The sequence below is a fragment of the Anolis sagrei genome, chromosome 4 (assembly GCF_037176765.1).
Source record: "Anolis sagrei isolate rAnoSag1 chromosome 4, rAnoSag1.mat, whole genome shotgun sequence".
NCBI lineage: Eukaryota > Metazoa > Chordata > Lepidosauria > Squamata > Dactyloidae > Anolis > Anolis sagrei.
Genome location: NC_090024.1, coordinates 54,513,167 through 54,537,923, shown reverse-complemented (window position 1 = coordinate 54,537,923; position 24,757 = coordinate 54,513,167). Strand labels below are relative to the sequence as shown.

At 40.9% G+C, this 24,757-nt stretch overlaps 1 protein-coding gene across 4 annotated transcripts in view; it reads left to right on the top strand.

Annotated features, from left to right (window-relative positions):
- The first annotated feature begins 977 nt into the window (after positions 1–977).
- Positions 978–24,757, top strand: part of ASXL3 (ASXL transcriptional regulator 3) — a 145,902-nt gene continuing 122,122 nt past the window's right edge. For 2 of the 4 annotated variants that reach the window (XM_060775237.2, XM_060775235.2), the window contains exon 1: positions 978–1,230. In XM_060775237.2, coding sequence (XP_060631220.2) covers positions 997–1,230 — 234 coding nt within the window. In that variant the 5' untranslated portion in view covers positions 978–996. Of the gene's footprint in view, positions 1,231–2,120; positions 2,216–24,757 lie in introns of those variants that run through there. The other 2 variants (XM_060775236.2, XM_060775238.2) reach the window with 2 other exon arrangements.

Genomic DNA, 24,757 nt, shown 5'->3' with positions numbered 1-24,757 from the left:
TCCCTGGGGAAATTAGGTCATCTTCATTCCTCCTCACCTTTAGAAAAAAAATTAAAAACATAGATGTGGGACCAGGCCTTCGGGTAATTAAGTGGATAATGACAATAATGATGTTGACAATGACTTGGAATTTTATTTATTTATTTATTTTAAATATTTCTATCCCACCCTTCTCCCCACAAGGGTGACTCAGCGCGGCCTCACATGAGCATCAGAGGATGCTAACAGCATAAATACCATAAAAATACAATTCACAATAAAATCATTTTAAAACATTGTACATCATCAGTAAAAATTAACAATAAATTAATAGATTAACGTGCCAGTAAAAACCAAGCTGAGCTGGGAGAAGCCATGTCACAAAATCCAAATTTCCTTTTCCTATTGCTCTGGCCTCTAATCGAATGCCTGGCCCCAGAGCCAGGTCTTCAGTTGTCTTCTGAAGGACAGGAGGGAGGTGGCCAACCTGATGTCCTTAGGGAGAGAGTTCCACAGGCGGGGGGCCACTGTCGAGAAGGCCCTGTCTCTCGTCCCCACCAACTGCGTTTGCGAGAGTGGTGGGATCGAGAGCAGGGCCTCTCCTGATGATCTTAAGCTTCGTGATGGTTCATAGCAGGAGATACGTTCGGACAGGTAATCTGGGCTTATGGATGAGTTTGATGGAGCATCCAACCACAGTCTTCAGCTCATAATGGTCACCAGAATGGTAGTTCTTAGTAGATTTTAATTGTATTGTTTTAATGTGTTTAACTATTTATAATTATTGACTGTTTGTTTTATTATGTATATATTGAGGCATCAAATTGCTGCCAATTGGAAGCCGCCCTGAGCCCCCCCCCCCCAACCAGGGGGTTGAGAAGGGCGGGGTACAAATATTCGAAATAAATAATGAATAAATAAATAAATAATCGCAGGGATTCCAGCCCTGAAAGCCTTGGACAATCTCTTCTCCTTTTTGGTCTTGCAGAAGGCATGGAGAAAGAGCGGGGGCACCCAATGCGATGCGCTAATTCAGTTGCGTGTATCCCTTTGTTTCCGCTGGGTGTCCATTTGGACGTGCGGGTGTTACTTCCCAATGCCTACCGCAACACGGCTTGGGAAAGTTACTTTTCTGGGACTCCCCCCAGCCTTCATCGGGAGGGGCTAAACGCTGCGAAGCAGGAAAGACGGCTCCAAAGGGGCGAGCGGAGGGTCCCGAGCGGAGGGGCCCCTTCCCAGCGAGCCCACCAGGTGAGTGGGTGAGAGGTCTCCCGGGCGGGCCGGGAAGCCCCTTCCCAAAGTGGGCGAGGAAAAGGAGAAGAAGCCCCCCCCCCCTCAGCCCCCTCCCGGCAAGCCCGCCGGCGCCTTTCCCATGCTGGAGTTTCCCAGTCCCGGGTCTGTTTAGAGAGGGCTTGTGAGGAAGGACCCTCGGGGGTTACATGTCACCCAGGTCTGGGAGTTGAGAAGACCTCCTCACTCGCTGCTCCTTCCCTCAGACTACATCTCCCGGGATGCAAAGAGAGAGGCAGGGAGGACCACGCCGCGTTGCACTTCGGGACGTGTAGTCTCCGCTTGATGCTGTCCTCCCCATCGAGGGGGGGGGGGAAGGGGGAGGCGTGGGAGGGAGGGGATGGATGGATATAGGGGTGGGGGTGAGAGACAGGGGTGGGTTGAAGAGAGGGTCGCCTCCGGCAGCTCTCGCGAGATCTGGGGGAGCTCCTTCTCTCTCTCTCTCTTTCTCCTTCCCCCCCACATGAACCGCCACTCCCCCCATCCCTGCCCAGTCCGCCCCTTTCCTTGCGCGGGTCCCATTCTCTCTCTCTCTCTCTCTCTCTCTCTCTCTCTGTCTGAGCTGGAATGTTGCGTTGCCGGCGCCATTCCCGGCCGTGACGTCACAGTGCATTGTTGTGACTCGCGGAGGGGAGCGGAGGAGCATCCCTCCTCCTCCTTCCTCCTCCTTCCTCCCTCTCCTCCTCCTCCTCTTCCAGCTGTCAGCCCCTTCCTCACCCCTCCCTCCGGGGTTTTAGCAATTCCACGTCATCGGGGCATTGTCTGCGTGCGGGACCCTCCGGGCTCCCCCCTCCCTCCCTCCTTCCTTCCCTCGGCCCCTCCCCTCGCGCCCCATCCCGCCCCCCTCCGCCCCCCGGTCCCCCCCACCGAACCATCTCAATGAGATGCAAACATGAAAGACAAGAGGAAGAAGAAGGACCGCACCTGGGCCGAGGCTGCCCGCCTGGTAGGTGCCCGAAGAGCTTTTGTGCGGGAGGGAGGGAGGGAGGGAGGGAGGGAGGGCATGAAGGAGGGGGGCGGCCCTCTCCGCTTGGCCCCAGCCCACCCCTCCATCCCGGGCCCCCTCCCTTCGGGGTGGAGGCAGTTGCTGGAGGGGATCAAACCGGATCGCGTCGGAACACAGCTCGGGCGGGCCGAGACTTTGTTCCTGAAGGGGTTGGACCCCCATCTGGGAAGGGGAAAGGGAAAGGGAAAGGGAAGGGTGGGTGAGCCGGCGCCTCCTCCTCTTCCTCAAGACCCCCGAGCTTCCTTTCCCTTCTCCTGCCGTGGCCACGAGACGGACCCCAGGGAGGACTTCCTCCTCTGCTGTGGGGCACCGGGAGAAAGGCAGCCTCCCATCCCGTTACAACTCTTCCGCCGGGCTCTCATTCATCTCCACTGAGACGGGAGGGGGTGTGTTTGTGTGTCAAGTCAGCCAAGCCATTGACAACCGGGAGCTCTCTCTCTCTCTCTCTCTCTCTCTCTCTCACCATGGGGTATCTCCGAGGCACCTCTGGGGTCATTGCATCTCTCTCTATTGGCACAGCCCTGGGTGCCTCCCTTTTTCCCAGGACACGTGTGGAAGAGAGAGTACTTTCTGGGGAGAATGGTAGGTGTGGAGATGAAGTTCAGGTTAACTCCCTTTGTACACCTTTCTCTCAATACATGTAGTGAGCAGCATTGGCTCCCATTGTGCATCTATGAATACATATATGTACAGTAGACTCTCAGTTCACTGGCACCCCGTGGGAATTGGTAGATGTCACATAAATGTTGGAATTGGTAGATGCCACAGCAACACCATGGTGCAGTGAGTTAAACCATTGAGCTGCTGAACTCACTGACCAAAAGGTTGGCAGTTCGAATCCGGGGAGCAGGAGTCTGTTAGACTCAGTTTCTACCAACCTAGCAGTTCGAAAGCATACAAATGTGAGTAGATCAATAGGTACTACTTCTGCGGGAAGGTAACAGGGCTCCATGCAGTCATGCTGCCACATGAGGTATCTACAGACAACACCTGCCCTTCAGCTTAGAAATGGGGATGAGCACCGCCCCCCAGAGTCAGACACAACTAAACTTAATGTCAAGGGGGAAACCTTTACCCTTACTGCTTACATAAATGTTGCTTCTGGTTGCTTGACAGTTACTATTAAAATAGAACTAATACTATATCCTATAGTGTATCATACCATTTATTTATACCGCCTTTCTCTGCCCTGCTGGGGACTCAAGACGGCTTTACATATGGCAACTCTTCAATGTCTTTGAACAACAAACAGTTAGAATACAATGTATTGGTGAAGGCTTTCATGGCCGGAATCACTGGGTTCTTGTGAGTTTTCCGGGCTGTATGACCATGATCCAGAAGCATTTTCTTCTGACATTTCACCTGCATCTAAACTAGGAAAATGATGTTTATATATCTGTGGAATGTTTCCAACAGACCTCACAACCTCTGAGGATGCATCTATGGCAGGCATCCTGAAACGTCAGGAGAGAATGCTTCTGGATCATGGCTATACCACCCGGAACACTCAAAACAACCCAGTTAGAATACATTTAAGTTAAAAATTAAAATTAAATGCACATTAAAACATACCATAAACTCTGTATTGTCTCAATATTAATATTGAAAGGCAAGAATTGAAAACAAATAAAAACTTAACTTGATGTAACAGTTTTAGTATAAAAACAGCTTGTGGTTACAGTGTTATTTCTTTGATTCTTTTGCCAGTTGCTTAAGTCAACTGAGAGGCTACTATGTAACTGAGAGTCTACTATATATATATTATGGAGCATTTGCTTCTCTCTCTTTTTAAATTAGAACCACCTCTGTATATAAGATGAGTGTGAATAGTATTATTCAGCATCATCGGCACACTTTTCCATTATGCAGAGGAAGAGATAGTCCATTCATGGGCACGATGATGGAGGGATTTTCAGTCTAATCTAAAGTGTTACAGTGAAATCAACTAGTGGAAAATTGTATCCACCTTTTGGGCATGTTTATGTGACATTTAGAGTGATGTCGCTTTTGCTCACCTTAGAGGAAGCCAAGGTTTTTCTTTCCACCTTTTTCAGAATGAGCCAGCCTTCCTTTTCCTCAAAAGCTCCTTGTGTTTCTAAGGACATTGGTCACCCATCAGCAAAATAAATATGTCTCTTCTCCCCCCCACCCCATTTCTTTGTGTGTTGTTGTATTATTTTGGTGCATTCAGAGTCATTTTCAAAGAAGTAGCCAGCCATGTTAGTCTCTTGCAGCATAATCATTTGGATTATAATCATTCTTTGGATCCTTTATGCACTATTTTGAAAGCCAGTCTTATTGAGTTGACTTCTGAATAAACAATGTAGTATACCCTGTTGTATTGCTGTATGTAGTGCAGTATCTTTATGTACAAGGCTGATGTGTGTGTTTTGTGAAGTTTTACTCTCCGTTCTGCGGAAATTTGAACTACAAGCTCCTCACTATGTAGTCTTGACTTCTCAGAAATTCATGTTTTACTAATTCTTTTTCAGACTTGTCAAATTTATCTGTAATTATGTTCACTTGTTGTTGCTGTGTCATGGCTGCTACCAAGCATATTGCTTTTTGTGGTGCATTCTGTAGGCATGTAAGGCATTGATCTCCTATGTATAATGCATGTGAGAATGTTATACTATAGTATCAATGCTTGGGAAGCCTGTGCATCAAGGTACATAATACCCCTGACCTTTCAAATTAACTATAGACATGTAGGATAACTACAGTATACCATAGTTGTAACAACAAAGTGCAGCTTCATTATATACCACACAAGAAGAAAAACTGTACAACCATTTGGGTTCAGTTCCAAACACTGAAAATGCAAATTTTTTACACTTCCCTGGGATAATGTCTCATTGAGCTATGGAACTTGTTTCTGGTAAAAGTGCATAGGATGATTTCATGGATTTGCATGGATTTATTAGATACTAATATAATATATCCATGGACTAATATGGCGGCATTGGTTGTATTTGTGGTTCTGAAGCCACTAAGTTACGATAATAGAATCTTAGAGCTGGAAGTGACCTCAAGGGCCATCTAGTCCAACTCCCTGCCATGCAGGAATACACATCTGAAACACTCTTGTAACACAGCCACACAATCTTTGTTCAAAAAAACCCAAGGACAGATGGCCCTTCCACACAGTCCTATATCTCAGAATATCAAGGCAGAAAATCCCACAATATCTACTTTGAATTGGATTATCTGAGTCCACACTATCAACCCAGATCAAAGCAAATATTGTGTGATTTTATTCAGCTGTGTAGAAGGGGCTAGAGTGTCCCATCCCCCCCGTCCCCCCAAGCAGACTATTCCACTGTCATATAGTTCTTACGGTAAAAAAGTTATTGCTCATGTTTAGGTGGAATCTCTTTGTATGGAAAGAATTCGAAATGAACTTACAATTGATTTATCATTGCTTTGGAGTGGTGGGAGTTAGAAACCCCAAAATCTGGGGCCCTTCCACACAGCCCTATATCCCAGAATATCAAGTCAGAAAATTCCACAATATCTGCTTTGAACTGGGTTATCTGAGTCCACATTCAGATAATATGGGATTTTCTGTCTTGTTATTTTGGGATATAGGGCTGTGTGGAAGGACCGCCAGAGATATGTTGTGCCTTACACACCGTTTCATGCATCTCCCACAACTATGTTTGATCATGAGGCAAAAATGGTAAAGATTGGTGATTAATTGTGTAATGGACATCTAGGTTTGACTTTTCTTAGGGCACATCTACTTAGGTCAGTTGCAAATTGGAATAGCATAAACTGGTTTCATGGTGTGGATGATTAGATTGATCTCTATGGAACCAGTTCAAGGCTCAGGTAGTGAATACACAACCACATAAAGTGGACATGAATCATAATCCATAATATCCATGGAATGACAGCCATTGAGATGGCATTTTAACTCCCCCCCCCCCCCCCCGAGGAATGTGTATGTGCATATCCGCAGACTACTTTGGGTGTCTGCACTGTGATTTGTGATTTGCATTCTGCAAGTGGATTTCATCCTGCAATTTGGTTTACATTGGAGTGTGCTGATGTGCATTCAGGGCTTTCTTTCAGATTTTCTCCTGACTTTGCTTATCTCAGGCCCCTTCCACACAGCTGAATAAAATCCCACATTATATTATTTGAACTGGGATATATGGCAGTGTGGACTCAGATAACCCAATTCAAAGCAGATATTGTGGGATTTTCTGCCTTGATAATTCTGGGTTATATAGCTGTGTGGAAGGGCACTGTTTAAAGGGATTAAAAAGGGTTGGATGCTTATGTGGCATGTGTTGTATAGCCACTGCACTTTGAAGCTGACTCCAAGCTGCATTCAATTGCCAGTGTAGATGGGCTTCAAAGACATTGTCCTCATAAAATGGTCAAGAATTAGGTGTAGTTCACCTCTCTTGTGTTTGACTTAATTTCTTTATAGGCACAATCAATATCATTAGGGATGACAGTAAAGATGTTTACCTCATATTGTGGTTGTACTAAATGCATGCTATATGGTTCGGATCCTGGGGAAGTTCATGTTATGTAGTTCCCCATTTAAACTAATGTGCAAAGTTAGCTATAATACCTGTGGATTTCAGTGGGGTCTAAAGATAATAGCATGCTCTGAATCCAGCTTTTTAAACCACGTGTTCTTCCTAACACCTTCACCCAATCAAGAAACCTCATCAGGTGTAGATCCACTCCGAGGCTTTACATTCTGGACCTGCCAAGCTCTCACACTTCCTGCTGTACAACTCCATTTACCTGTCTAAACATATCTCCCACTATGAAACACCTCTGAGGTTAAGATCTTCTTGGGACCCCCTGCTCTCAGTCCCACCTCCTTCACATGTGTGGTTGGTGGGGATGAGAGACAGGGTCATCTCACTGGTGGCCCCTTGTCTGCGGAACTCCCTCCCCAGTGAAATAATATCAGCTCCCTCCCTCCTGACCTTCAGAAAGAAATTAAAAATGTGGATGTGAGGCCAAATATTTGGACATTAATTTTTCAGTGCAATAAGTGAATATGAAATAGTGCAATGACAACTGGAATGGCCTCAGACTATGATTTTGTGCATCACTGAATTGTTGCCTACTTGTAAGCAGCTCTGAGTCCCCTTCAGGGTGAGAAGGGCAGGGTATAAACATAATAAATAAATAAATTCCTCATGTTAATTCAATTTCTATCCTGTAAAATAAATTCCTCATGGTAATTCAATTTCTATGCTGTAGCAGTCAGATTTTTAAACCCCATAAAGTCTTGTCAGAGACTCAGAGGAAACACATACATTTTCTGACCTCTTCCTGAAAACATCCAGTGCACCCTTCACATTTGATGAGTTTAGGGGTTCAGAATGCTTACAAAAGTGCAAAACATATAATGAATCAAATTATGAATGATCTGATCTGCAAAAGTCTAAGAAGCAAATGTGGAGGACTGACTATATATATATATATATATATATATATATATATATATGCAAAATAATGTATGTGCACCAACTTCTTGGTGGTGGTGTGATCCTCCTTTAGTGCCCTGGTTTTTTAACCTTGCCAGTGCAAGACCTCATCCAGTCTGTAAATGATACTATAGCTTGTAAGTTTCTTGCAGATGTGTATTGCTGATAGGAGTAATGCCAGAGGAGTGCTATAATGTAGTGGCAGAGCATATATTCAATATTTGTTGAATTCATTTACAGTCCCTGTAGTTTGTAGTGATGGGCTCATAAGTAGAAAGAAGAGTTGGAATGTACTTATGCAGAAATATGAACTCTATTACCCACCAGATCTGAAAGATTGCTTTCAGTACATAATTTGTCTGCATCCTACAAGCCCTGTCATACAGACCTCTAGCTCATTTATTGTTTTATATACAATGTAAGACTGAATGCAGTGTGGACTCCTAGATGGCAAGGTTGTACATGAAGTTTAACTTGATACTTTCTTTCCCCTCCTTGCAGCACGAGGCAGGATGCTTTATATGCAGTTATTGTGACAATATGTCAGAAAGAGAAGAATAATATTATGGTAGTGCTACTCAGTATTGGTTCCTGGACTGGTGCCAGTGTTTGCTGGTCTCTGTTGAGTTTCCCAGAAAGAAAAAAATAGTTGTAGCCAGTGGACACAAATATGATGCTGGCCCCTGGCAGAATGGGGGAAAATAACTGCTGGCTCCCCACATCAGATAGCCTGACATCCTCAGCTATATAGCACTGCTTCCACTGTATTGTATTAGGGATTAATCTGCAATGATCTAAATTATAATCATTCTATAAAGTGTTCTCTAGTAGGTGGTTTGTTATTCTGCTCTCTAGAGATTCATCAATAATTTATTTCAGGACCTCTTGAATCAATTTTTACTCCAGTGACAAGAAAACCATTTGGAGACTGTTATGTTCTCAAGCAATGATTCCTGTAGTCAGTGCTTGCGCTACCAGATTATATGAGTACTGAATTACTGTATGCTTAGTCATCAATAGGGCTGATTATTAGCCAAATTAAAACGCTCTTGTCTCCTTCCCTCCCTCTCTTAGTCAAGAGGGTTTTCTTTCTGTTGAAAGCTGCCCACACTCACTAGAATGTTAAAGGAATGAAGTAGTAAAAATAGTAGTTATAGTTGTCAGTGCAGGTATAACTATGTCTTTTGACATTACGATGCATGTGCATTTTAATGCATCTTTAAACGTGATACAATATTTTTTCTGCAGGATCTGTGATAAAATGAGACAGCGCTTGAACATTAATCTGATCCTTTTGTGCGTAGTCTGATGTCTTGTTTGCTCTATAGTTCCCTGTGACTAATAGATCTTTCCCTTCTATTCTCTTTCTCATATTCCTCTCTGATAGAGTTCTACTACAATGAAGATAAAAATAGACTTAGTCTTATGGCTTTCTTTTGAGTTTGCTTATACCATACCAGGAGAGCAGGGCAGTTTAGTGGTTTCTGCATTGAATTATGAATCTGGAGACCAGGGTTCAAATTCTTAGTTGATCATGAAACCAACTGGGTAACCTCAAGTAAATCACACTCTCTCAGCCACAGAGGAAGGGAAATGGCAAATCTCTTCTGATCATATATTGCCAAGCAAAGTCTGTGATAGGATCACTTTAGGATCACTGTAAGGTGGAAACAACTAGAAGGTACACAACAACAACAAAAATATCAAAGCTGAGGCAGGAATTACAGCACTCATACAAATACCTATAAAGATAACTATCTTATCTTTGCTTGGGAAACAGCTGTAGATCAATGTTTGGGCTTATGCTTTGCATGCAGAAGATCCAAGGCTCGGTGTTCAGCATCTTCAGGTAGGACTAGAAAATACACTTCCCAGTTCCCTGAAATTGTGGATAACCAGTGCCATTCAGTGTAAACAGTTCTGAGCTCAATGTATCAATGGTCTGACTTTATATATGGCAATTTCTGCTCCCTACTCTTCTCTGTATTGTTGCATATATCGCTGGGGTGAGTTTACTTAATGCTCAATACATAGTTGTAATGTTTAGACCAGGGGTCCTCAAACTTTTTTAACAGAGGGCCAGGTGACAGTCCCTCAAACTGTTGGAGGGCCGGATTATAATTTGAAAAAAACATGAATGAATTCTTTTGAACACTGCACATATCATATTTGTAGTGCAAAAACACTTTAAAACAATACAAAAATTAAAATGAAGAACAATTTAAACAAATATAAACTTATTAGCATTTCAATGGGACGTTAGGCCTGCTTTTTTTGGCTGATGAGATAGGATTGTTGTTGCTATTGTGTGCTTTCAAGTCGTTTCAGACTTGAGTTGACCCTGAGCGAGGGCCGGGTAAGTGACATTGGAGGGCTGTATTGGGCCCTCGGGCCTTAGTTTGAAGACCCCTGGTTTAGACTCATAAAGCTTCAGCTTTAATTGCTAAGGCATTGTTTTAGATCATGTTGAAATCAGAGCTCAGCACATCAATGGAAACTTAAAGGAAAGGTAGGAAGAATTCAAAATATTGATGCTAACCAATGTTTACGAAAAGATTCTGATTCCTTGTGGAATATCTTATAGGGCATCTATCTATCTATCTATCTATCTGTCTATCTCTCTATCTATCTATCTATCTATCTATCTATCTATGTAGTCCCCTTTGGGAAGATAAAGTGGTGTAGAAATAATATAATAATAACAACAACAACAACAACAACAACACACGTAATAAACAGCCTTCTTATTTATTTATTGGTAAGAATGGTTTGTGCCATTCATGATGTTCTCTGTAATATTATCCTCGTGAGCTTGTTGATTTACAAGTGCTTTGTCTCACTGAATCTTGGTAAAACAGACACTCTTAAATTCATATCTTGAAAGTTTTGGCAATGTTTAAGAAGTTGGAATTCATGCCCCAGTGGGATTTTATAGCCATGTCCTGCCAAGTGCTTTTAATTCTGGGAATTAATTGCTGTTTCAGCAGTACAGTGGGACCTAAAGCTAAGAGCATTCTAATTTAAGAGTGTTTTGAGTTAAGAGCTGTCATGGCCTGGTTTTGCTTTGATATACAAGCAATATTTTGAGTTAAGAGCTAGTGCCAGAAGGAGTGCTAGTATGAGAATACAGGGCTTTAGGGTTTCAAGGAAGCAGCCTCTGTTCCTGGTGCTCTTGTCCGCTTTGGGATATTGCTGTGTACTTTGTTCTTGTACACTTTGGAAGATTGCTGTCCATTTTGCTCTTGTCCGCTTTGGGGGATTTCTGTCCACTTTTCTCTTGTCCACTATGAAGAACTTTGGGTTAGTTGATTTTTGTTGTTTTTATTCCTGTTTGTCTTCATGAAGAGAGAGAGGGTGAAACAGCAAGGGGGGGGGGAGCTGGAATAAGTACAGTCTGAAAAAAATGATGTTTCTGCCTCTTCACTTTATGCTTCATTGCCACAACTTTGTACTTCTACCATTATACCACAACTTTGTGCTTCTACCATTTAAAGTTGATCTTCCTTTTTATTGTTCCATGTGAATGTACATTTATACATTATAACAAAAACAGGGAGTTGGGGGGCAGAAAAGATTAATAGCATTTCAATGGAAAAAATTGCTTTGTGATAAGAGCATTTTGTGTTAAGATCTCAGTCACAGAATTAATTAAACTCTTAAGTCAAGGTATCAATGTACCATATACAACATGGCACTCTTAATCTAAATGTTCTCTGTGTTGTTTATATGTGGTCAGATTTTTTTCTCAGTTCATCATTTGATTGGATATTTGAAAATGGCTATTATATCACCTCTCAAATCTCTTTTTCAAGCTAGATATACTTCATTGATTTAACGGTTCCTCTAGGACTTGGTTTCTAGCCTCTTTAACCATCTTGGTCACCCCACTGTATCCTTCCTTTAGTTTTCTTTCTCCCATACTCTCCTTCACTTCATATTTTCCTACAAAACGTGAAATTTTTGTCCTTGGGTAAGCTTCTGTAAAACCCAGAATGCTTATTTGTGAGACCAACTAAATAAGTTGTAGTTTGGTATCCTGCCAGCGTTTTCTTACTCCTGGTTTTATATGTTATTCTGTGAGTACATCTACACAGACCACATAATGAGGAAGTGCTGTAGATCAGCCAGACACCGCAGGGAGCTGATCTGGGGCAATGTGAAGCAAGGATACTATGACATGGCTTTGCCCCATGCTAAGCAAAGTTGGGGGATTTACCTTATTTCTGATTGAGACTTTGTAGTATCCCATGACTTCGGCTCTGTGTAAAAAAATGGGTCAGTTCCAAGAGGTGATTGAGGAAGGAGTGATTCTTCTTCTCCCCCTTCTCCTTTTGATGGACCATCACCCCAGCCAATGATGGTGATAGTTAACTGGTAGAATTGATGTCATAGTTGGAAACCACCACAAAACAGAGAATGGGACGGTAAGGGTGACCTTTTAGCAGCATCGAACCAGGTTCAGTACAATTGGATGGTGGGGTTCCCTCCTGTGTGACCTTTCTCTGGGATGATCTGGCATTGTTTTGCCAAATTGGTCCTGGGATAGTGGATCAATGTAGATCACAGTCTCCCAACATCACAAATATTATTGATTGGAAATGCCTATGAAAGAGCCAACAGGGAAAGAGGAAATCAAATCCCTGTATGTTTGTGTACATACTCACTCACACACCAGTCTTGGAATTAAGGTGATGTATAAATATGTCACAATAGTTAAAGTGAGAGGGGGTTCTGTGTTATGTGTGAGGGTAAGAGAAGTGTTGTAACAGCTGATCCAGGTGCAAATGTGTAAAACAAGTGGAACAACTTAGGTAATGTCCTGGTGAACATTATTCAAAGAAAGCAAAGAATGATAAAAACAAGAAGCTGAAGAAGAATGGAACCAAGGTGCAAGGAGGATTGGGATACAATTATGTAATGAGGTTGAAGTTACACACTACTAGTAAGAAAGATGGGAGGAAACCGAGGGAGAAAGAACTAAATGTCTTCCTTAATCTGTTATTCTGCAGATATTTAAGACTTCAATTCACATCAGCCCCAGGCAGTATCATCAATAGTTGAAGCTTTGGAGTTGTGGTTTGAAACATCTTGCATCATTACATTGACAAACTTTCATCTTTGCCCTGCAATACCAATATAATAGTTGTGGTTCTTCATTGAAGGGTGAAATAAGTCAATGAGCAGATCCATATTAGAGCAGGCACTTGGTCTTTCAGATCCCCCAGGATCCTTTAGACTACTATGGCTTTGTAGGTCAAAATCTAGAGTGAATTTTATTACTGAAAATACAGGAAAATCTACATGCAACTATCATACCATAATTCATTTCTAAGCTAAGGATAAGTCAAGTATATTTGAAACTGCCTGTGGTGGTTACTGAATTGTGGAAAAAAATGGTGGCGGCAACAGCTATTATCAAGGCATTTATAAATGAAGTTATTATATTCAGAATTGCTTTGATGTCTGATCAGAGAAGTAGCTGTTTCAACGCCTTTATTATTCATTTGTTTTATGGATTTGTACCCTACATTTCCAAATGAGTTCCCTGAGTGGCTGGCAATCAGTATGAAAATAAATTAAATAAAACATGAATATTGATAAATCAAAACAGGTTAAAACAATAAAATATTTTAATTTATTTTTTAAAGAAAAATACAATGGAAGTATAAAACACAATTTCACAGGAAGATACAATGCCCGAGAAAATAAAAACACATTTGTCTAATGCCAGGAAGATAGAAATACATGTCAGATGAGCAAATAATTGATTTGTGGGGATTCTAGGATCTGACCAGTTCTCTTATTCTTGTCTTCAGATTACCAACACCTCTAAAACATTATCCAGGATGCTCTGAAGAATCTGAATTAAAAACCACAATTGTATCTTTATGAAAGAAAAAGTTTGGGCATTTAGCATAGGTCTCTGTAAACATAAATTAGCCAAGCACTTCTTATATTTCAAATAGTTTCCACAATGCCATATGCAGTGCCTTCAAAAGCAATGCCAGGTTGTTAAAAACTGCTTACTGTATGCAGCAGTTCTTTGCCCAGATATGTATGATGATTATTCCAAATCTCATAAATCTTTCACTATAGAGATATAATGTGTAACTGGCTCCCATTTCAGTGGGGTGGTGAGTCCTAATTTCACTCTGAATTTTAAAGGAGCTGTCTAAGATTCTGTATCTGTTTGGGAGATTGGCATCAACACCTTGAATAGCTCCTTTGAAGTTTCTACTGAAATCTAGACTACACCAACTCACTAACACAGAAGTCTCCAGTCAACATTGCAACTCCATTAAAACAATTACTTGTGAGAAGTTATCTAGGTTATGACTACTTCATCTATGCATCATAGTTTTTGAGTAGTATACACACAGTTTCCTCCACAAGGAGCATATGGCAGCGAAAAGTTAAAAATTTGGACAATAAAGTTGTTGAAAGCCATCGTATTGCCCACTGTATTAGGTGAGATAAACCTTGAATGGAAGGGATGTCAATATAACATGTCACTAGGCCAAACCAGTATATCTAGTAGTAAAGACTCATGGAAGCTACAGCATCCAGATATCTGGAAGAGTAGTTCTTTTCATTTTAGAGGCCATACCTTCAATAGAAGATTTGATGTAAGCCATAGATATCCTCTCCAGAAAAAAGTACACTTTTCCAGTAATAGAAAAGAAACAGGAGGGGATGTTTGTGCTTGGTTCATGGACCTCCCTGAAGTCCATTTATGGATCCACTTGAGATGAATTAAGAATTCATGATCTGAGGTTTGCAGTTTCTTGACATGACTGTAAACTTTTAAGTTTAAATGCTCTGAGGTGAGACAGGAGAAGTATTTTTCCTTTTATGCTGTTTTCCCCGTTCATTTCCCATTGTCCTTTCTCCTCTCCTATCAGGTTTAGAGGAAAGTAAACCAGTCAGTCAATTAATAGAATTAAAGTTCTTACAAAGATTGAACCAATATTTTTGAAAATGTATTCACTGTTTATGTGTTGTTTGTGGTAAGTTACTTGTTAATATTATTTAATATCCATTATTTGGTAAGTGAAGTATTTGTTTGCTAAGCTAACACATTACTTTTAGTTTTTTAAAAATGCATTCAAGTATATTAAATTGCCCCCAAACCACCTCCAAATGGCTCTCAAATCCTGTGGTTTAGAAACAATAAATAAGTGTTGCTCATTATGCCTAAAGAAATCAAAATTATCTGTATTTATTGAAAAAATAATATTGTTATGTCCTTATTTTTCCCAGAGAACATGTTACTCTCAGTTTGCAATAGGCAAACCAAGGGCAACATGTACACACCAATAATAATACTTCCTTAGGCCATAAGTCAAATTCCTTACGTTATAGTACATAGTAAGCTAATGGTACTTGGGAGAACCTAATCCATTTCAGCCTGTCCTTCTGCCTTTGTTCCATCTTAAAATTCTGACTGTGCAGACTTCAGCACCAAGGCAGACATTTTCCCCTTTCTCTCCTTTTGCCCAGCTTTCTCTTTGTAACATCTTGCATCTTCCAAAATGTTGTACCTTTTTCGTCAGAGCTAATATTATTGCCTAGCTGTGAATGCTGTCATTTTCATCTACCCTTTCTGCTTCATAGACAGTTTAAAATGATGTTAATTGTAAAACATTTTATGTGTGTTACTAATCTACAATTTGTTGGTTAATATATCATGCTGCTCAAGCTCCAAAGCAATTACATCTCCTCTCTGTATTGCTGAGATAGTACAGTTGAACTAAATCATATAGCAGTTAGGGAATATTTCATGCTACGTCTTCTTATGTGAAGGCCACAAATAGACACCAAAAATCAGAATCGTAGCTTGTGTATAGAGCTTTGACTTTAATCCCTTTGACTTTTATCTCAAGTGTTGACTCTTGCCACTCACTATAAATAGAATTTAAACTATTGTGAAAGATGTTTCATGCGGTTATAAAATCAGGATTTGATTTGACTTTGTTTAACTACATTAAGGACTTCTTTGTTGCTGGCTTAACACAGACCTTCTATTATTTCCATATTTGTTCTAAGTTAATTCAGTTTTAGACATGTAGAAATGTTGGTATGTTAGGCTTTTGATAGCTTATCTCTTTGATCTACAATAAAGGCAACGGTATTGTACTGTAAGATTTCATTTTCTTGCCTTGAGGTAACTTTAAATTTGTTTATAAGGCTATCTTTGTACTTGAATATTATGGTGGTGAAAGTGATATTTCTTCACAGTATGAGGCTGAAGAGAAACCACCCTCCTTATTTCATAATTATTGATTTTTTGACAGCATATGGTTCTTTTCGAGGTAGTTAATTTTAACAGTGACATGTAAGAAACATGTACATTAACTATTGCAAATTGCATGCTCATCCAAATTCTAACTCAGCCAGGAGGTATATGGGTTCCAGAAAATCATCTATCTTTCCTATTCCTTCTTTATGAATTTTTGAAGTACAGCAATAAATGCAACATGTTTAAGAGCACTGTCCTAGTGATTCATTTTAAACTGGAGCAAGGAAAGCACCCAGGTGATTTTAAGCTTACCAGGAAGCACCCAGATAAAAGAAGAATAAGAGCAAAATAGTGTTGTCTCATTAGCTTGCTAGGTTTATTCTTGTCACTTAAAGTCCATTTCCTGACCTATTTATTTATTTATTTATTTATTTTCTAGAACTTCTGCAGAACCTGTGAATGAAAACACTGCTAAGCGGAATTAGCCTATAAGGAAATAATTCTTGAGTTATAAGCCATGTAGGGGGCCAGGTGTCATTTCCTCTGACCACTTCAAAGGACATCCTTGGTTGCGCACCTTAGATCCTGAGGGCCACCCTCAGCCGATCTTAACTGGAAGGCCGCCATCCTGAGGGTGCTCCCTCCCAAATCTCAAGAGTAAGAACCCTCACTCCAGTCCCAAGGGAAGCCCCCTTTTACAATTCCCGAGTTCCCAGAAACTGTTACAGAAGTCCATCCTTCATACCAGAAAGAGGTGGCACGGTGCGTACTGGGACTATTAACCGCTACCATGCCATGTCAACCTATTTAATGACTTATCTTAAGCCAATTAACACACCCAACTGAAACAGTGTGGGGTAGGTGAATAAAAAACCCAAGGATCATTTGGGGGAGGGGAAAATCCTACCTGGGCCTCATGTTACTACTTTCCACTCATATTGTCCTTAGGATGGGGATGGGGAGTCACACAATTCTGGTCTCCTCCATGGTGGGGGTGGGGTGTTCAAATCCTGTGCCTTAGGCATTGCCTGCTGGCTACAGATGAGGCAACTTCTAGCTTCCTAAGCATTTGTGTTCATCCATAGCAAGACTTGAAATCTGGCTAGAAATGTACCTTCTTCCAAAGTGTGTAATGCTTGCACCACATTCTATGTCAGGAGTTTGTCTTGTTGCAGAGAAAACTTTGGAGGTGATTAAGGTTCTTTGGAAACATTTAAGGCTCCTGTATAGGATGTTTAAAATTATTTATCTTGATGGCCTTTGTTATTGTTGTATTCTTTCAAGTCATTTTGAGAATGTTCTGGGGGAATGATGGGACATTAAATAAATAAACACACACATACACACACATATAGCTGAATCCAACTTATGGCTACCCTATGGTAGGGTTTTCTTGACAATATTATTCAGATGGGATTTGCCCTTGCCTTTCTCTTAAGCTAAGAGAATGTGACTTCCCCAAGGCCACCCAGTGGGTTTCCTTGTCTGAGTGGAAGTCACACTGTGGTCTCCTTATCCAACACTTAAACCATTACACTGCACAGGCTCCCTTTGATGTTTTTCCTTTCTGTAACTGATAATGTTTACATTTTACCATAAATGGTGATACAATTCAAAGACTGTTAGTCTGGAATATCAGTATACAGAAGAATCTTGTAGCATCTTAGAGACTTAACTGAGAGAAATGTGATTGTAGTGTAAGCTTTTATAGACAACCATTAGTCTATTGTCGAAGGCTATCATGGCTGGAATCACTGGGTTGATATAGGTTTTTCGGGTTGTATGGCCATGTTCTAGAAGCATTCTCTTCTGATGTTTTGCCTGCATTTATGGCAAGAATCCTCAGAGATTGTGAGGTTCTCATAACCTCTGAGGATGTTTACAACAGGTGCAGGTGAAACATCAGGAAAGAATGCTTCATGGTCATACAACCCGAAAAACCTATAGCAACCCAACGATTATTCTACTTCTTCAGAGGAAATAGACTTTGTTGACAAAAGCTTTGTTACAAATTTTCTCAGATTCTAACATGTTATGAGATTGTTCTGCAATAAATATCAAGCCACAAGGAAGTAAATTAATTTATGAGGCAACACCTTCCCTTTTAAAAGCAATTCCTGTTTGAGAACTTGTCTGCATAGCTCAGAGCTGTGCATTTGTTTTTAATGCCCTGATTTGCAACACATAGCTACTTAAAGAGTATCCTCATTCTTTGGCTTCTGTATCTCATTTCATGTACTATAGATGCTGATTTATCTCCTGTGACATTAATCGTCTCATAGCTAGCGATGGAATAACTTGCAGATGCCCTTCCTATCCTCATTTATGGAGATAAATGTCATAACATGATGGCTGATCTTTGTTCTGACACTAACCATTATACATTTAAGAAATGTAGCAAAAATACCACTGACAGCTAGCAAAAGCATGTGTGTGTGCGTCTGTAGAATTCCTGCTGCTCGTGCCTCTAATTCAGAATCCTGATATGTCATATTTAGTTTCTGAACACTTAAAGGAAAAGATTTGGTCTGTGTCAGCAAACAAAAATAATTGCCTGGCAATACAGTTACAGTTCTGTAACTTAATGACCAACAATTCAACACTGTTATGCCTTAAGGGCAAAAATAAAATAAAATGATAAGACCCGCCAGGACACAGTGGAGTGGAGAAAACAGTAGTTTTCTACTGCTGAGACATTAGAGGGTAAGGCTTTAGTAGTGAGTAGAAACCACACAGCAGTCTAAGCTCAATACATCTGGTTTCAGTGCAACCTAGATGTCTGTCGTAATAGCGAAGTCCACCAAGACTTCAGGTAGTCACACAAAAATGCTTAACTTGCATAACTCTCCCACTAAGGGGACCGTGAAATGTTTGCACCCATTTATAGATGCAATGAATTGAGGTGATAATATTCAAAGTGACTGGAATCATAGAGCTGGAAGAGACGACACAGGCCATGCAGTGAAACTCCCTGCAATGCAGGAACACCCAATCAAAACCATCCTGACAGATGGCTACCCAACCTCTGTTTAAAGTTCTTCAAAGATGGACCTTCTGCTGTGGAACAGCTCTTAATTTCAGGAAGTTCTTCCTAATGTGTAGGTGGAATATCTTTTCCTGCAGTTTGAATCCATTGCTTCATTTCCTAGGATGCATTTTCACTGGCACTTTATGGTAAATGGGAGTCAACTAAGCTATGTGGTGGTTGCATGACACATAGATGATACTGCGCAACATGGCCTTGAACTACAATCAACAGACATCATGGATAATCTGAGTAACCTGCAACTTTGGTTTTATGTAATCAACCATGCTGTTTCCTATTTGGGAAGTGACCATAACAGGGGGTGGCACCTACCTTTTCCATATGATCCACCATTTGTGGTGCCTCCAAGGCATGAGGATGGGGCTAGAGGAACTAGACCAGGGGTCCTCAAAGTAAGGCCGAGGGGCTGGATACGGCCCTCCAAGGTAATTTACCTGGCCCTCGCTCAGGGTCAACCTAAGTCTAAAATGACTTGAAAGCACACAACAACAATTCTATCTCATCAGCCAAAAGCAGGCCCACACTTCCCACTGAAATACTAATAAGTTTATATTTGTTAAATTGTTCTTCATTTTAATTATTGTATTGTTTTAAAGTGGGGGCTTTTTTGCATTACAAATAAGATATGTGCAGTGTGCATAGGAATTCATTCACGTTTTTTCAAATTATAATCCGGCCCTCTAACAGTTTGAGGAGCTGTGACCTGGCCCTCTGTTTAAAAAGTTTGTGGACCCCTGAACTAGACACTGCTCAGTGTCTGGAGCGATGACATACAGAGCACTGAGAGCGGGGCAAAAGAGAGAGCAATTTCCCCTCCTCCTCCCCCCCTCTTTCACATTACCTTGGCACTCTGTATACCATCACTCCAATCAATGAACAGTGGCGTTTCCAAGCAAGGGGGCACTACACATTACAGATCGAGGAATACAAAGTAAAGATTGTAGATAAGCAGTGCCAAACTGGTCTCTGTCCTGCTCAGCTGTGCAGCCACTATTTAGCCGCTGGGGGTTTAGTGGCATATAGCTTCCATCCAGCTCCTGAGCCAGCTCAGTGCTGCATTATAGGTTCTCCTTATGGCTACATCAGAGACAAAGATTTAACATGCCCTATTTTGGATAAAGATTGGGAAAGGCGTACAGCAGGTTTGTATACTCTCCCCAACCTATTCAACTTGTATGCAGAACACATCATGCGATATGCGGGGCTTGAGGAATGCAAGGCTGGGGTGAAAATTGCTGGAAGAAACATTAACAACCATAGGTATGCAGATGACACCACTTTGATGGCTGAAAGCAAGGAGGAGCTGAGGAGCCTTCTAATCAAGATGAAAGAAGAAAGCACAAAAGCTGGGTTGCAGTTAAACATAAAAAAACCAAGATTATAGCAACAAGAATGACTGACAACTGGGAAATAGAGGGAGAAAACATGGAGGCACTGACAGACTTAGTATTTCTAGATGCAAAGATTAATGCAGATACAGACTGCAGCCAGGAAATCAGGAGATGCTTACTTCTTGAGAGGAGAGCAATGACAAATATTGATAAAATAGTGAAGAGTAGAGACATCACACTGGCAACAAAGATCCACATAGTTAAAGTAATGGTATTCCCCTTAGTCACCTACGGATGTGAGAGCTGGACCATAGGGAAGGCTGAGCAAAGGAAGATAGATGCTTTTGAACTGTGGTGTTGGAGGAAAGGGCTGAGTGTGCCTTGGACAGTGAAAAGATCCAACCAGTTCATACTTCGAGAAATAAAGCTGGACTGCTCATTGGAGGGTAGAATAGTAGAGGCCAAGATGAAGTACTTTGGCCACATCATGAAAAGAAAGGAAAGCTTAGAAAAGACAATTATGCTGGGGAAAATGGATGGAAAAAGGAAGAGGGGCCGACCAAGGGCAGGATGGATAGATGGTATCCTTGAAGTGACTGGCTTGACCTTGAAGGAGCTGGGGGTGGTGATGGCCGACAGGGAGCTCTGGCGTGGACTGGTCCATGAAGTCACGAAGAGTCGGAAACGATTGAACGAATGAACAACAACAAATTTTGGATGAATGCAACAATAATAGCAACCACAAACCCCAACAAAAATATGTTTAAATGCCCTGTCAGGAATACCTCCAGACAAGAGTTCTTGCTTCGTATGACGCAGGGCCCTTTCAGACAAGTCGAAAACATGGGACCTGTCTCACTTTTTACCTGAGGCATCCAAATGATGTCTCAGGTAAAAGTGACTTAATGCAGAGTAAACTGGGTTTTCCCAATTTGTTGCTGCTTATTCATTCAGTCGTGATTTCATGGACAAGCCCACGCCAGAGCTCCCTGTCGGCCATCGCCACCCCAGCTCCTTTAAGGTCAAACCAGTCACATCAAGGATAGCATCCACCCATCTTGTCCTTGGTCAGCCCCTCTTCCTTTTTTTCTTCCATTTTCCCTGCATCATTCTCTTTTCCAAGCTTTCCTGTCTTCTTATTATGTTGCCAACATACTTAATCTTTGCCTCTAATATCCTTCCCTCCAGTGAGCAGTCTTATTTATTTAGTTAGTTGGGCATTATTTCCTCGGGTATGGATTGGTTTGACCTTCTTGCGGTCCAAGGCACACTCAGAATTTTCTTCCAACGTAGTTCAAAAGTGTCATATCTTCCTTCACTCAGCCTTCCTTATGGTCCAGCTCTTGCATCCCTAGGTTACTACAGGGAATACCATTGCTTTAACTATGTGGATCTTCTCTACTCTTCACTATTTTATCAAGATTGGTCATTGCTCTTCTCCCAAGAAGTAAACATCTTCTGATTTCCCAATTTATTCTACATTAATTAAACACCTGGAAAGATTCAGTCAATCCCCACAGCCATCCCATTTCTTCAGGTTCCTGGAGCACAAAGAAGTGGGGGAACATCCACTCCCTCCACCCCCCATTTCTCACTTGCAGAAGTACAGGCTCCTCTATACAGGACTCCTGATGTCAGAAAATGGTGTGTCAGAAGGTGTATGTGTGTGTGTGTGTGTGGGGGGGGGGGGAGATAAGGATTTCCTTCTTCCTCCTCCCCCCCCCCAACCTCCTGAAATCATTTTCTCATGTCAAAAGTACGGTACAGAGGGGCCTGCGCTGCACAGGACCCTCCAGTAAGTTTTTTGGGGAAATTGATGCCTGAAGAGGAGGGGGTGGGCGTCCTCCCACTCTTTTGGATTGACCCAGGATGCCATCTAGCCACCCCTTCCAGAAAAACACGGGGTTTGAATTGAGGGTGGGGACCAAAACCCGAGAGGACGCAGGTTGTTTCCTCTTGGGTTTTAGCTTAGTGTAGAAGGGTCCACAGAGCTCACAGAAAAGTTGTTTTTGGGAGAGGATTCTATATTTCTCTGTTCTCTTTTTGAAGAGCATGCTTAATGGATAGTAACCATACCACAGGCTGATTGATTACAAAGATATAAGCAAGCCATCCATTCTAGTAATTGTAATACCATATTTCTTCAGTTCTAAGGCACACTTCTTTCCTCAAACAAACATCTCTAAAATGGAGTGCACCTTAGAATCGCATGTGTTTTTCTTATAATTAAATAAAGCTTTTTTTTTCTATAGGTGGCATTGAAATTAGATCAATGGCCTCTTAGAATTGGAGAAATATTGTAGTTCATGCAACAAGGCCAGCATTAACAGATTTTCCAAGTTTGCAGAATCTCTCCAAGACTGACAAAAATAAATCCTCTGCTGTTTGATTATAAAAAATTTTGAGAGTTTTTATTTTGTTTTCATACTTTTTTATTTTCTGCTTGTGAATGAATCAAGATGTTCATCATTTAGTGGAAATCATGGTATAGTAGAGGAATTCTTTGCTGAGGAAACAATTTCAGGAACATATCTTTTTGCCAGAGCCTATAATTAGACATATGGATTATGTTTGTATATAGAGAAATAATGTACATGGTCTAGTTTCATTGGAGGAAGCTGTTACTTTGGCTCTTCTGGTTTTGCTGCTACTTTATTTGGCCTAGGTCTCTTACATTAATTGCTGGGTATATTAATATGGTTATAATGTTATGATGGTATTGCTTCTGAATATATTTAATTGAGTTGTTGGTGTGTTTCATATTTTTGAAACACTTTGGCTGAATAGTTAATTATATACTGAACCCATAGGTGCTATGGTGAAGTAGTATAACACATTATGTTATACTACTGTATTTTTAATGTATGTTATAATACAGTATTACTGTATTTTTGTTTTCTAATTTTTGTGAATTGCATTGAGTACTATGTGTTTGTTTTTTTTAAAAAAGGTTCCTTTGCAATCTTAGATAGTACATTTCGTTTTACAGTTTCCTTTACATCCTTTAGAAGGGAGGAGCAAATGAACACACAGAACTTCTAGGGCAGTGTTTCCCAACCATATTTTGACCCAGTCCCACTTAAATATTTCTAAAATCCTGATTTCCTTCCCCCCCTCGCCCCCACTCCCCGGTGACATATAATTTTGATTATTCAAAAAGTGAATTCTTATTCATATGGAGGAAGCCTAAAAGGCCATTAATTCAAAACAAGCTTCCAAAGAACATGGCACTCACGAAAGAGAAAAATAAAAGAACAAATTGATTTAAGTCATCTATATCACATTCAGGGTAACTTGAGTGTACAACTTCATTGCGTGTCTTTGCTGAGAATATTAAAGAATAATATCCTGTCATTTGATATCAGTTTTCTTGCAGTTGATCGTGTGTTCTTATTTTTTATATACAAAAATAAGGTCTTTCAGAATCATTGTGCTTTGGATTTTTTCACAGATTTCATGCTACATTCATATGCAGAACAAAAAGTCATTTTTCTATATTTTGTATAACTTGTAATGTGAAAAGGACACTTAGGACGATTCCACACAGCCCTTTAACCCGGGAGCAGTCAAGTTTTAAAAATGTGATTGTACCCGGGTTCTAGTTCACCTCCTCCCCTGCTCAGAAATCACATGTTTCTCGGGGGGGGGGGATCCGTATGCCCTGCCAGGCTTTCCAGCAAGGCACCGGGATACCTATGGTATCAAAAGAGAAAGGTGGAAAAAGCCGTCAGTGATCACTATATAAGAGCGGCCCTAATAAAAACGTGGGAAAAATACAAACCCAGATTATTTACAAGAACACTGTTATGGGTCTCCCCAATAGAAGCCAAACATAAAAGAAAATTAGAAGAAAAGAATTGGTTAACGTACAAGCAGCTACTAAAAAAGGACGAAGTAAATGGGAATTTAATCTTAAAATCAATAGATGAGATAAAACAAATAAATAAGAAAATCACATGGCTAAATTATCATCAAATTCATCAAGAATATAAGGAGGATATGACACGGGGATTCAACCAAGAACATGGAATATGGGATTTAGTAATGGAAAATAAAAGGAAATTAATTAAAATTATTTACCAGCAACTACTTGCTTGGGCCACCGAAGAAGAACAGATTAAAAATTGTCAGGTGATTTGGGCAAAAGACTTAGGGCACAGTATATTAATGAAACAATGGGAAGAGATTTGGAGGACAAAGATAAAATATACAGAAGCCAGCGATCTAAGGGAGAACTGGTATAAAATATTCTTCCGCTGGTATTTTACACCAGAAAAAATTTCAAAATTTAATAAACGTGGCTCAAACCGATGCTGGAAATGCGGAAAGGAAAAAGGAACGTTCTTCCATCAATGGTGGTCCTGCAAGTTAGTTAAAAAATATTGGAAAGAGATACATAATGCCACG